Source organism: Accipiter gentilis, chromosome 33 (assembly GCF_929443795.1).
Source record: "Accipiter gentilis chromosome 33, bAccGen1.1, whole genome shotgun sequence".
In the NCBI taxonomy this organism is placed as follows: Eukaryota; Metazoa; Chordata; class Aves; order Accipitriformes; family Accipitridae; genus Astur; species Astur gentilis.
In genome coordinates, this window is record NC_064912.1 from 1,813,649 (window position 1) to 1,826,599 (window position 12,951).

The following is a 12,951-nucleotide window of genomic DNA, read 5'->3' on the forward strand; positions in this document are numbered from 1 at the left end:
CAGCAGCCCCAGAAAGCCTACAGAAAGGCCTTGAGCATGCCAAATAACAAATAGAGAGCAGCCTTGGGTGCTTGCCCACAAAGTTTATTACAAAACTAGGTACTGCCACTATAGTTAAAAAAACAAGTCCCTGATTTACTTCTGTGCCAGGCTTCACCCTTCTCCTGGTGGCTACATTGCAGTTCTCCAGCTACTGCTTACAATGACTTGCCATGCAGGAGTGTCTTCACATTAACTTGTTGCAGCAGCAGCTCAAAATTCAGCATTGGGTCACATTAAAATTGGAAGAAAACACTTATTAAAAAAATTCTCTCAGTTCTAAAACAGGTACATAAAAGTTAAATATCAGCAGGAAAGGCCTCACACTGCAGAAAGCTTTGAACTCTTTTCCTGTGCAACTTTTCTTGATCTGAAAGAAAAGACATAAGACAGGAACATTAATCAGTTCAGTTCCTTCCCAGGAAGAGTAACTAGGTGATGAGGAGCTAGCTCCATTTTCCTGGGGCTTGCTGCTTAATCCAGTGGCCTTGGCTGATGCAGGCCTGGCCTAAAACCAGATCTGTCTCAAGCCTCAATCTTGGAAGTGCCTCATGGATAAAACAGAGTATCTGGGTCTGGACAGCCACAGGCCTGAGGCAATAAAACCAGAACTACAAGCTGCTTTCTAAAAAGGAAAAGCAAAAGATACAGCCCAGAGGGTTGGTTCTTTAAAAAAAAAAAAAGAAGTTAAAAAGGAGCAGATTGCATCAGTCTGCATTATGTTAACACCTCTACATCCCTGCAGACCACTCAGGCTTTGCTTTATTAACCCCTGTTATATTCCTCCAAGGACAAGTATTTCCAGAAAGCTGTGGAAACACACACTGTAACACAGGCTAAGCCCAGCTTTGTGTAGCCCCGGACTGGTCTCTTAATCAGGAACACTGGAGGGCCAGTGCTCCCTTCATGGATCAGGAGGAGGCCCTAGGTCTCACCTGGGGAGGTTTCACAGACCAACCTGTTCCATCCTCGCCTCCAGCACTCCAGGGCAGATGGAGCAGGTCAGCAGCACTGTGCTGCTCCTGTGCTCACAGCAGTAGAAGGGGACAAGTAATTTGTGCTGCTGCAGTCTAAACTACTGGCACTTACTTAGGGCACCATTTTGATATCCAGAGAGTCATAAGCTGAAGCTTTCATCTTTTCCAGTGGCTTCTTGAAGAGCTGCCGCAGGGCCTCATAGTCAGGCTTCTCCTCATACTCTAGTGCCATTACTTGCTGCAGGTAGCTCTGCAGGGCATCTGCAAAGGAACATCAATGCATGGAGCAGCACAGCAACTCCAATTCTCTTTACAAAGCTGCTAAATGGCCTTCTCAGACTGCTCTCCCTGTAGACACTTCACCCACCTACCTTGGCCAGCTGCAGAGAGGGAAAACAAAACCACAGACTAATATGAAGCTCAAAGACAGGATGGGGAAGTGACCTCTAGCCCCAAATACTATATTTTTAAAGCCACCAGAACACTTGCCTCTTCAGCAAGGCTCATGAACACAGATAATGGGTAGCAGCCCTCCTTGTTTTGCTGTAAAGACAAGGGATTTGTTCACAGGAGGAGCCTGTCAACCAGTCCATGCAATGCTTGGTCACCATCACCAGTGGAAGCCATCCTGGACTAGCATCCCAGCACAGAGAAGGTTCTAGCTTCAGGTACAGTCAATCCTCCTTCCCCAGTCCCACCGTCACAGAGAGCAAACCCATACCTGGAATGGGTCTCTTCTGCCTGAAGCACAGTTGGAGAAGGCATTTCACATCCCCTTTGTACCTGGAATAATCAGTGCAGAGTGCTGTCAGATGAGAAGAAATGGAGCAGGCACCTGAACAGGCTGGTTTTGGCAATAGGGACAAAAAATAAAAAAGGCTGAATTCAGATGGCCATGTTCTGAATGGAGCAGAAACCAGGGTTCGTCAAACACCCTTTAGCCAGGCTCAGCCTTTACAGCAGGATTTACCCGCATCCCAGTAGTGTACACTATGACTGAGTGATTTCAGTCTCAAAACCTCCCTCACTGCTTTCTGCTGAGCATTTCCCAAGAGAGTAGATGATTTCTCCTACTTTTCCTTCTTCTCCACCACAGTTTCTACTTTGTCCAGCTCCTCAGACCAAGGCAAGAAGCCAGAGAGCCATTTCAGAAGACAGTAGCCCAGAGATTCCAAGTCACTCCGGCGAGATGGTCCTGATGGGAAAGAAGAGAGTCACGTGTGAAAAAAACAGTTTGCTAGCCATTCCAGAAGAGGCCCGGCCTAGCGCCTCTCCTCTAAAGGAGAGTAAGGACTCCAGCACTCACTGCGCAGCCTTGGAAGTCTCTATTTGAGGTACCCCTTCTGTAAAATGGGCAGCCTCATCAAGGGGCACAAGTCTAAAGAGCAGAAGTAAAGAAATGCAAGAGCTTCAGTAAGATGGGCTCTGGGATATCAATACTTCTGCGAGCCTGCTAACTCACACCGTTGAAGAATCACCTGCCAGCCTCTGGGGGAATATTTGCCCAGTCTGAACACTAGGAGAGAACAGTCACATCCCAGCCAGGAGAGGAACTGGCTAATTTAAATGGCTTTCCAGCTCTCACTGTTTCAAGGTCAGAGCAGAGCCTGCTGCAAATCTGTTTTGGGCAGGGATCCAGTCTGGCTTGAAACAGATCCCTGCTAAGCCAGCATGAAGCAGCCCTGTCTTCTATTCCTTGCACACCTGCGGTAGCCAAGGCTCCAGATGGAGGAGCAACATCCCTGCACCTCTTGCTGCAGTTGGAGTGACATGGCAAATCTCAACACAGCAGCCCAGAGAGAGGCAAGAGCAATAAGCCCAAATAAGAACTTCATTCCAGGTGCATGTGAATGACTGGAAAGCAGCAATAACAGAAGTGCCAGCAGAGAGCCCTAGCTTCAGAGAGCACTGCCACAGTAACAGCTCTAGCTGAGCTTTGCTGGCTTGCATTATAAACTGAGACTCACCTGCTCCCTTGTGGCTGTCCAGACTGATAAACTCTATCGTGCCTTCATGAGGGGTCCTGCTGCCTTCACGCTGAGCCACGTGCTTCCCTCCTGGGCAGTAACGGAACGCATAGCAATAGCCTGCTAGGGTCACCTAGAAGACATCAAGAAGTACACATCTGAGCATGTGTGTGGTGTGAATTCCACTTACAGTGTAGCCCACAATCCTGCGCCACAGCACCTGCTTGAGCACTGCACAGTGCACTGCTCCCCTGCCCAGCCACAGGAACCTGGGTGTTGCTCTATCCCATTTCACAAGCCCACCTTCACTGCCATTTCCTTCCAACTCTGCTCCTGCTCCTTACCTGTGTGAGGTCTGCTGGGTTCAAATAGATGTTCTCAGCTGCGATGTTCCCATGAACGTACTCGTTTTCATGAATGTACTCCAGGCAGTCTAGCTAGGAGTAAACAGAAGAGGCGTAAGCATATTGGAACCACACAGACTCCTTCAGCACCCTGGCTATCACTGAGCTCCCTCCCCAGCTCCCCAAAGCTGTGTGGAGGATCACAAAAACCACTATGTCTCACAGCCTCTAATTTTCAGGTGTCAGGTTTCTCTCATTCTCCTTACCCCAAATTCCTTCAAGGTGACATATTGCTCAAAAGATGCTACTCAAGTTTACAATAGGCTCGAGAGATGCTACCTAGAGATCCCAGCCAACCCCCAGGATCAGCTTTAAAACACCTCTGAAAGATCCAGAAGAAAGTTCTAGGTCTTTTCTGAAAAAGTGTCTTGGAAAGTATTGGTTCTCTACATACCAGCCGGACTACAATCTGAAAAGCTGCTTTCTCCCTCAGTAGGTGTAAGCCATCATTCAGGACGGACTGAAGAGTTCGCCCTAAGTCAGAGAACACCAAAAACCTACAAGAGACAAGGGCTTAGCATGTAGCAGTACCTACCTGATTTGGAAACCCTGCAACAGACACTCGTCAAGCAATCCACCTGGATTAGACCCTCCTTCAGGTTGACCTGGGCAAACATTTCCCCAACTTTTGGTAACAGAACACTTCTTGAAAAGGAAAGACATGTTTATCATGTGTTGCAGATATAGTCTCCCCTTTGTGTCAAGCTTAAAAGGCAGGAATAACATGTCAAAAAGCAATGACTTCACCAGCAACACAATGACTGAAGGAAGCAGGAAAATGAGAGAGGCAAACCATTTGTTAATAAATTAGATAGGAGCAGTACATAAAGGTTAGGAGTCCAGGGGACAATGAGAAAAGGAATAGCAGACAGCAAGGAGAGAAGAGGGAAAGCCCAAGAAGATGGCAGTTGTGGACAAAAGAGCTCAGCTGTGCCCCTTGCAGTCACCTCACCTGTAGCTATCTGCATGCAGTCCAAAGCCAACGCAATTGGGGATTCCCAGCAATGGCACAAAGTGCCACTTCTTCCACTTCTCCACTAGAAGGGGAGAGAAGAGGACAGAGTGCAGCAGATGCTGCTAAGGAGCTCCAGAAAAAAGGCACTCAGTCAGGGATGCCCTTTCTCCGAAGGCCTACTCTGCCCTGGGCAGCTGACAGCTGGAAGCCTCTCTTGTACTGATTCTGTCCCAGAAATGCCAGCCTAATGTGCTGGGGTATTGGCATGTCAATGCACATAGCACTGCAGAGCAAGAATAAGACAGAAATGATGCTGGGAATACCAGAGCAGGCTAAGGCATGTGGTTGCTATAGGGCTAGGTAAAACAAGAAGGGAAAAGAGAGAGAGGGATGGAGAAGCAGATTTTTACAGCCCTCCCAGAAGTGCAGGTTTGACATGAATTCCTCCATCACCCCTGCCCACATTCTCTGGTCAGCTTTGCTCTTGCTCAGGTTTTTGGGTCAATGGAGTAAATACCAGACAGCAACTGACAGAAACGCCTACGGAAGGGGCACAGAACAGAGGGAGCCAAGGCAGGTCAGGCTGCAGGGCTGAACAGCTACCAGTGAGATCAAGACAAAGCAAAGGTAGACCAAGAAAGCTTAAAAATGCCAACACTGTGGTGTCCTCTGTACACAGAGACTCCTGGGAGAGAAGGCTCTTGGCCAAACTTCCCAGCACTCTGCCACTAACTAAGCAGTGAAGTAGTTTATTCTAGCCTGGCCTTCCCAGAGACTCACATAACTGATGAGAGGGGGATGCCAGTTTGCCTAACAAGCAGCCTAGTCCTTACCCTTCCAAGAAGCACCAACCTGTGCCTGCCTTCGCAGCTCGCTGGAAGAAATTCTGTTCATTGTAGATCCTGCCGTCTTTGACATCCTAAAGGGAACAGGAAGGAGGAGCATTACTTCAGCCACACACACCCTGCTGGAAAGGGAAACTTGGGCAAGATTGCTACAAGACCCTCACTACTCATTTTAAATAAAGCAACAACCCCCCCCAAAATCAAATACCAGATCAGCAACAGAGCTGAGGTCTTTTAGTTCACTATTTAATGCTGTGCCTAACAACCACATAAACTCTGAGCATCAGCACAGAACAAAGGAGTGGATGTCTCACATTGGACATTTCAAGCGCTACCACTTCTGTCTGTGGGTTAAAAGCATCTAGATAATGTAGATCATCTGGCAATGTAGAGTGAGCTCTAGTCCCAAAGCTGTTATGTTAAAAGGAGCCAGAGGTGGCCTTCTTATCCACAGCACAGATGAGGTTATTTCTGCAAACAGTCAAGTCCCAACAAAGAACTGTAACATTTTATTCTAGCTGTCAGAAAGCGAGACAAGTAAGAAGGTCTGTATTTGTGACATCCAAGTATTTGGGTAATGCGTGGAAATCTTACGAGCATATTTTTTAACCACTAAGTGCCCTTTTACTACTGCTGTTATCAAGTAACCTGAAATACATATAGTTTACAGTCAATATGTATGTGTTTGCCTACCACACATGTACATACATACTCAACATACTGCAGGCTAACTTAGGACAGATGCTATTATGCATGGGAGGAGCCAGCAGTTTTATATCCTGGCAGGTTTGATACCAAAGGCCCTACCCACAACTGGCCAAGGTAGCTGGAGGATCAGCAGGCCTCAGGCAACACAACCAACCGTGTTCCAGAGGATATTTTATTCTGCACCTTGCCTGGTGAGCCGATCTGAGCCATCAAACACAGGAGCCAAAATGCTCTCGTGTCCCATATCATACTCTACAGTCCTCTGCAACCGCAAGGGCTGGGCTATGCTGTCAGAAGCCCACCAAGCAAAACGTCAAAAGATGCCAAAGGTGTGAAACAGAGGAGTTGGGAGTGTTGTGTACAGAAGCGATTATAGTTTCCCACCTACTGGTTCTAGTTTTGTGGCAACTTAGCTGTCTTTTCTCATTAACACTGTATTCGTCCTCCATCCTCTTAAATGCCTCTTCTGACAAAAGGGAGAGGGATTTTTTCAATCGCCCACAAGAGTGGTCAACACAAGTTCCCCCAGAGAGCCATTAGTCAGCACTGGTCTTCCCACAGACAAGCAACCCCCAAGAGCCACGGCAGACAAGAAAACAGTCTTTCTGCTCTAGTTCGTGAGTTCCTGAAAAATCAATCAACTGAATTTCCATTGCAGAACAGCTATTACTGGAAATAGCATGTTTCTGGAGAACCCAAGTTATTGGCAAGTGCCTAGAAAGCTGGCTCGGAACTCCAACTATAATTACTGTTCGTTTTAAAAATGTGCTCTGGCCTTATGGAGTCTCTCAGTGCTGGTTCATCAAATTACCTCAGCACAGGCAACAAATTCTAACCTCTCCAGTTTCGCCAGACTTCAGGAGGGTATGTGCACACTTGCCATACAGGAAAAAAGTAGGTCTGACATTAATGAATGAAGATCTGTACCTTACACCACCTAATTCAGTTTTGGAGATTACTGAGCCTGGTAGATCAAAAAGGCAACCTTCTGTGGTGAAGGCTTTTCGTTTGTTTAGTCCTCATATCTATTTTCTTCACACCTTTAGTGGAAGAGCCAACTTCTACTGAAATCCAAGCATGACACCCTCAGGAAGTTATATCCATCTCCTAAGCTAGAAGGAGCCTCTGCGACCACTTTCTCTGAATTCCTCAGACAGTCTTAGCCATACAGGCCAAATGGGTCAGGCCCTGGACACAGTACACTATGCACTATTCCTTACCCAAACAGATCAAAACTCACAAGTTTGAGGGAGTATCTTTGCTTTTGAGGACAGGTTCCAGATGCTGACTGCGCTGTGGAAGGATGGAACAGATGTGGTTACAGGAGCATGGAAAAGAGGTACTTGCAGTGTCAGCTGCATCATTAAATGCAGCCTGTGCAGCTGGCTTTTACTTATCCTCGGCTTCTTTCACTTGCTCTTTGCAAAAGCATCCTCTGTGACAGTGTCTTCCCAGATTACTACAACACAATTCTTACCTTGCTCCAGAAGCACAGCACCCCTGACATGCTTCGAGTGCAGTTCTGCTTAAGTCACAGAAGCATCTAGGCATGGTTACAGTAGTGGGGTGCTTTGCAGGTGGTATGTAAAGAACAAATCATTAGTAGAATCTCAAAGGCACCCCCAGATTCATTTGCTGAGCATTCCCTCCAGCTCACTTCATAGTTTGTCAATTCTGTAAGAGATGCCAAAGTCCCTTCTGCTCTGTATGAATGTTAGCTATATGTGGCCTTCCTTCTCCAAAAAGATTTGCACCCATTACTTGGCCTTGAGGTAGTTCCTCTTCTCCTGCTCTCAGACCGAGTGCTATAACACAGGTTATCTGCTGCTCATCACCCAAAAGGTGTTTCTATAAAAGCACCCTCCGCTATAATAACAACACTGATTTTCTCTTTTTCTAACCTCACACCTTTTTAAAGACATAGGTGGATACCCAGACTTTGTTATGCAACAGCGTAAGTAATTAAAAAGAAACTAAAGCCAAATATCAGGCAAAGCTTACTAATGGAGAAGATTCCTCCTGAACAGTTTCCAAGTTCACAACAGGGAAGAAGTTCGAAACCCTTCCTTTGGAAGTTTACAACTAGACTGGAGAGAAGAGATCAGCAGTCGCTAAACAGCTGAGAGGCAGCCCAGATGACTTAGCTACTTTCTTTTGGCCCCCAAAACAGGCCAAGAATCCAGAATTGACATTTAGCCGATACTGACACCACCTACAACACAGGAACTCCTGTACGGTGCTGGCAGCATTTAGGTTTTGAAACCAAAAACCAGGAGGAAGTATGGCTCCCAACGATTCGCATTTCTTCAAGTAACAGAGCAGCCCAGCCTCCGCTTGATCTTACACCAGGGCTGATGTCCGTCTTGGCAGGGTGGGCAACGGGCGGATGGCCAGCGTGGAAACGCCAGACCCCGCGAGCCAGCCGGTCGCCGCCATCCCGGAGGACACCGGCAGACTGTCCTCACCTCCGCACCGCGCCGTCTGTTTGCGGTATATTCTGGTGGTTTAGGGACAGCCCCACCGAACACCGACAGCGGCTGCGGGCCCCTGCGAGCTGTGCAGCCCAAGGGCCAGGACCACGCAGTGCCCGCAGCAGGGCCTGGCCCAGGCCCCGGCCCCGACTCCCGGGAAGGCCGGGCCCGCTCCCGGGACACCCCCCCGCCCCGGCCCCGGCCCCCACAGCACCTTCGTACGTCAGCCCGCAGCCGCCCTCGTCCAGGAGCCGGACCAGCCTCCACTGCCTGCCGCCCTGGTCGGTCAGCACCGACTCCGCCGGCAGCGGCACCGCCGGGCCGGGCCGCGGTTTGCGGGGCGAGCGGCAACTGGGCCGCACCGGGGCCGAGGGCCGGGCCGGGGAAGCCCGCGGCGGGGCCGGCGCCGTCTTCTCCGTCTCCTCCTCCTGCAGCGGCGGCGGGGGCAGCCTCCCCCCGCAGGCCGGGCAGAAGCGGAAGGCGGGCTCCACACCGCGCCCGCACTGCGGGCAGAACCGGCTCACCCTGCGGGCACAGCGGGGACAGCCGTCAGCGCCCGCCCCGCGCCCCACCGAGCCAAGCCGCCCCGCTCCCCCACCACCACCACCACCACCTCGGGGAGGCGCACACCGCCTCAGGTTCGGGCGCAGCCGCAGGCCCCGGCTGCTCCGCCGCCGGTCCCCGCCGCCTACGGCCCCGCCGCCCGCGGCCCGACATGGTCCCGCCGAGCACCGCCCCGGCACCTTCCGCCCGCCCCGCGCACACCGCGCATGCGCCGGCCACCACTCGCACCGCGCATGCGCCTGCTACCACTCGCGCCTGCGCGGATGCCCTCCCCCTCCAGCTTCCGCCGGGGCGGCGGAGCCCGCGCATGCGCGCTCGCCCGCTAGGCCTCGGCGGCGCGCTGCTCCTGTCACCCCCGGCCGCAGCGGCGCCGCGGGCCCGGTGGGGGCTGAGGGGGGGGGGTACCGGGGCTTGTGGCGGTTCCTCGGCCACGGGTGGTCGTGTACCGGGCCGAGCAGCGTGGGCCTGCGCGGGGACAGGCTGCTCTCGGTGAGCCTGGGCCGGAACCGGGGTGGGAAGGAGCCGCCCCGGGAGTCTCCTCAGGCCTCCCTCGGGTAGGAGCGGGCGGCGTCCCCGGTGCTTCCCTCTGGGGTCCGGCTGTTCGGTTGTTACTTAGGAAACGACATCAGCAAGCTGCTTAAAAACGACCTCGGGACTGCAGAAGAGGCTCTCGGAAGTTAATGAGTGCTAATTAGTGGCATAGGGCTGGGCGGAGTAGCTGCGTATATTCAGTGTACGTGCCATCCCTTATGTACGTTGTATGCCTGTAAACCTCAAGCAGGCACCAATGTGTTGCCATGAAAAGAAGCATAGGTGGTGTTATAGACGCTCGTGACAAATTGGAGGAGCCAATTTGTAGTGAATAAAAAAAGTCGAATTTATTAGCAAGCGATAAGAGAGCAAAACAGCGCTGGGCGGCCAGGGAGGCAGTGCTCCGCCACAAGCTTGCGACTTTATGTTATAGTTACATTCCTTATATACAGTTCATGCACCTCTTTCTTGCAAGTCTCTGCCTTGTCCTGTTTCTTCTTTCTTCATTCATGCAGGTCTGTTACTAAGCAGATTTGGTCTGTCTTCTCAAGGACGAGTGTCTTTTGATGTAGAATGTCTTTTGATGTGAAAAAGTACATTTTTGGCAGAGCCCATCCCCTTATCTGGTAGATTATAGCTGTTGTTCTTTTCCCTCCTTAGCTAGTAAGTTATAGCCGTTGCCCTCTTCCCGTGACCTTTACGCACCAATTAAGCAAGCTTTGTTATTTACACAAGGCATCTGCTAACTCTCGATATGTCTCTTCTCCCTTCCCGATTTCATGAACAAAGTTAACTCGTTCATTACAGGTGGGCTGAGACCTTTCCCTTCTGGAGGGATGAGATGTAGGTTTACTTGGGGAAGGTGCCAGCACTGAGGCCCCGTGGCTCAGGGGAGAAAGGGGGGGGGGGGTGCACAGCGGGGACCCCGAGTTTCTTTTCCCAGAGAACAGCTCATGTGGAATGACACTGCTTTTCAAAGCCCGTCCCAGTCAGCCATCTGAACACCACGGCCATGGGGTGCGAAGAGGAACCGGAGGGCGACAGCTCGTACCACAAAGAGCCGAGTGGCAGCAGTTTCTCTCACAAAAGCTTAGCAGGGAACGAGGAATGAGCTCGGTGCACGGATGGTGGAAGGTAGAGCAGCACTGGAAGGCAGCATAAAATAACACATGGGGTATTGCCCCCGTGACTGAGTGACTGAGCCGGCCACAGAGCTCTGGGGCTTGGGAGAGGCATCTCCAGGCAAGGCGTTCTGCACAGACCTCACCCTGTTGCAGGCTGATCACCCCTTCCCAATCCCTCCAAACACCAGAACGTGTTCCTAACGTTGACTAAGCACACAAAAGTCCCAGCAAAGCCAAAACTCTGCCAAATGACCCTGGGAGGCTTGATGTGTTCGGATTGGTTTCTGCAGCCTGTTGCTGTTTTTTTCTTTAAAGCGTCTGGACACTATCAGGAGCGACAGGGCAGGTTGGCTGGGTTCTGACATTCCTCACTACCACGTTCATCAAGACACTGCACTCAACAATCAGCCTTTTCTCATTTTTCCCTGGCATTGTAGGGTGGCAGCAGGGGTGCACTGAATTGGCTTACCTTCACTGTCACCCCCCACTGCGCAACCTTCTTTTCAGTTCCAGTTATTCCCGCACCCCATACAGGTGCAGATGGCAATTCCTTTATTAACTAAAGCATCCCCTCAGAATTTTGACAGAAAAGAAGCGGTCCTTCATCACATTGGTTTGAATTTACCTTTACAGGCTGGCGTGGGGTTCTTTGTCTTCCCTTAGTTCTTGAATCAAGATCAACGATCATTGTACTAAAGCCCTCCATGGTGACTGGTGGCACTGCTGTGAATGCCTTTTTTTCAGCAATGATTTATTAAGCCTTGTAGTTACCCTTTTATATTTTTTTTTTAACTTTTTAAAACAGTGTTAATTCATGATCATAGCTCTATCATTTTGTTGGTGGTTGCCTAGGGAACAATGATCATGACCTGATTACATTCAATTTGGGCAGAGAATAATCCATTCGGTAAACAAAGATACATGGTGCTTTAAAAAGTCAAACCCCACAAACACAAGAAAAACTCTACGGTGATGGGAAAAGGCAGATAGAAAATTGTGGAAAAAGATGATTCTTTAAGATTTATTTCCAAGAGCCACCAAGCTAACATCGCAGAAGAGAAACCCCCAGCCTACTTCAGTGGCATATTGAAAGTAATAATTAGCAATAAAAAGGAAAGCTATAATAAATGGATGAAAAGGGAAATAGATAGCAATTTTCTCCACTTCATAACTGGTAATTTGCATCAGCAGTGTGGTGAGCTGGGTGCCTGCCGTTATGCTGTAGGGGATTGTGTCTGTGGGCATTGCACCTTCTGCCTGGTCTCAGCTGGACAGGAATTTGCTCCCTCTTTCCTGCCTTGGGCATTGAAAACCAGCCTAGATTTTGGGCTGCAGAGGGGGACCAACTCCTGGAGAGCAGGACAGAGCAGATCCCAAGGTCGAGCTTTGCTGCTTTGAAACTTTAGTGTCTCAAGCCCCACGAGTGAGCGTGGGAGCCCCCAGCCCAGAGCTGCTCAGGTGCTGCTGGTGTCCCAAAAAGCTCTCAGGACATGCAGGAGGGGGGTGAGGAATTGGGGAGCGCCTGGGGCTGATCCTGTGGCAGGTCCCTGGCTCTGGATGCTGGGGAAGTGCCACCAGGCTGGGCTGCCCAGTGCAGCTGCAGCAGGGTAAGACCAGGGTGGGGAGACCTGGGACTGTTCAAAGGCTGAGTTAGAGCAAGCAACAAGCATCTTGTCCTTGTCATTGTCAGCCAGGACTGGCCTGGGAGCATCCTGGACTTGCCGCAGCCCCAGCAAACCAACCCTCTGTGCGCTCTCCTGATCCCTTTTGAATCCATTTGCGTGCTTGATCTCCACAGCAGAGGCAGCCTCCCACAGCGTGGTGATGCACGGTTTGAAAAGCGTTTCCTGTCGTTTTAAACTAGATCCAGCCCTGTGGTGTTACTTGAAGCTCTGCTCTAGGAAATGAAAATATTCTTTGCTTTTTTCCCCTCGCAGTGACCCCTCACCAGGTCCCTTCCCCGTGGCCTTGCCAGGCTACAGCACGCACCAAATCTCTCTCCTGTGGGAGCTGCTCCGTCTCCCTGCTCGGCTGCTTCGCTGCCTCACTGCCCTGTCCTCTGTGAGCTGCCCTAGCCATGCTCGCACATCACCGCAATCCCAGCAATTCCATCCTAATGCCCTTTTCCCTTGGTTACCAATGCAGAGCGTGCAGGCGAAGCACTCGCAAGGTCTCCAGCATCCCTTTCCTGAACGATAGAGCTCATTTAGAGCCCATCACTGCATACACATAGGGTTACCTTTACATTGCCTTGAATTTAATTATATTGAATTGCATTTGATGTCTGTGTGTCTGCTCAGCCGCTTGACATCGTGCAATCCCTTTCCAGCTCTTCACAGTCAGCTTTAGATTTGACCGTCAAAACA

General features: G+C 50.5%; 1 protein-coding gene across 2 annotated transcripts; it reads right to left on the bottom strand.

Moving 5' to 3' along the window:
* Window positions 1–68: 68 nt before the first annotated feature.
* Window positions 69–9,120, bottom strand: VRK3 (VRK serine/threonine kinase 3). 2 transcript variants are annotated; one of them, XM_049791793.1, is made up of 12 exons: window positions 8,980–9,120; window positions 8,581–8,891; window positions 7,136–7,188; window positions 5,195–5,261; window positions 4,340–4,424; window positions 3,782–3,884; window positions 3,328–3,420; window positions 2,984–3,116; window positions 2,091–2,211; window positions 1,738–1,799; window positions 1,129–1,277; window positions 69–409 (listed from the first exon to the last, which is right to left on the bottom strand). In XM_049791793.1, the coding sequence occupies exons 1-11, from the start codon at window positions 9,081–9,083 to the stop codon at window positions 1,129–1,131; spliced, it is 1,281 nt and encodes a 426-aa protein (XP_049647750.1). In that variant the 5' UTR covers window positions 9,084–9,120; the 3' UTR covers window positions 69–409. The 2 variants fall into 2 exon arrangements, with proteins under 2 accessions (XP_049647750.1, XP_049647749.1); XM_049791792.1 differs by lacking the exon at window positions 3,782–3,884 and adding an exon at window positions 3,923–4,032 and having other exon boundaries at window positions 3,328–3,416.
* Between the last annotated feature and the right edge of the window lie 3,831 nt (window positions 9,121–12,951).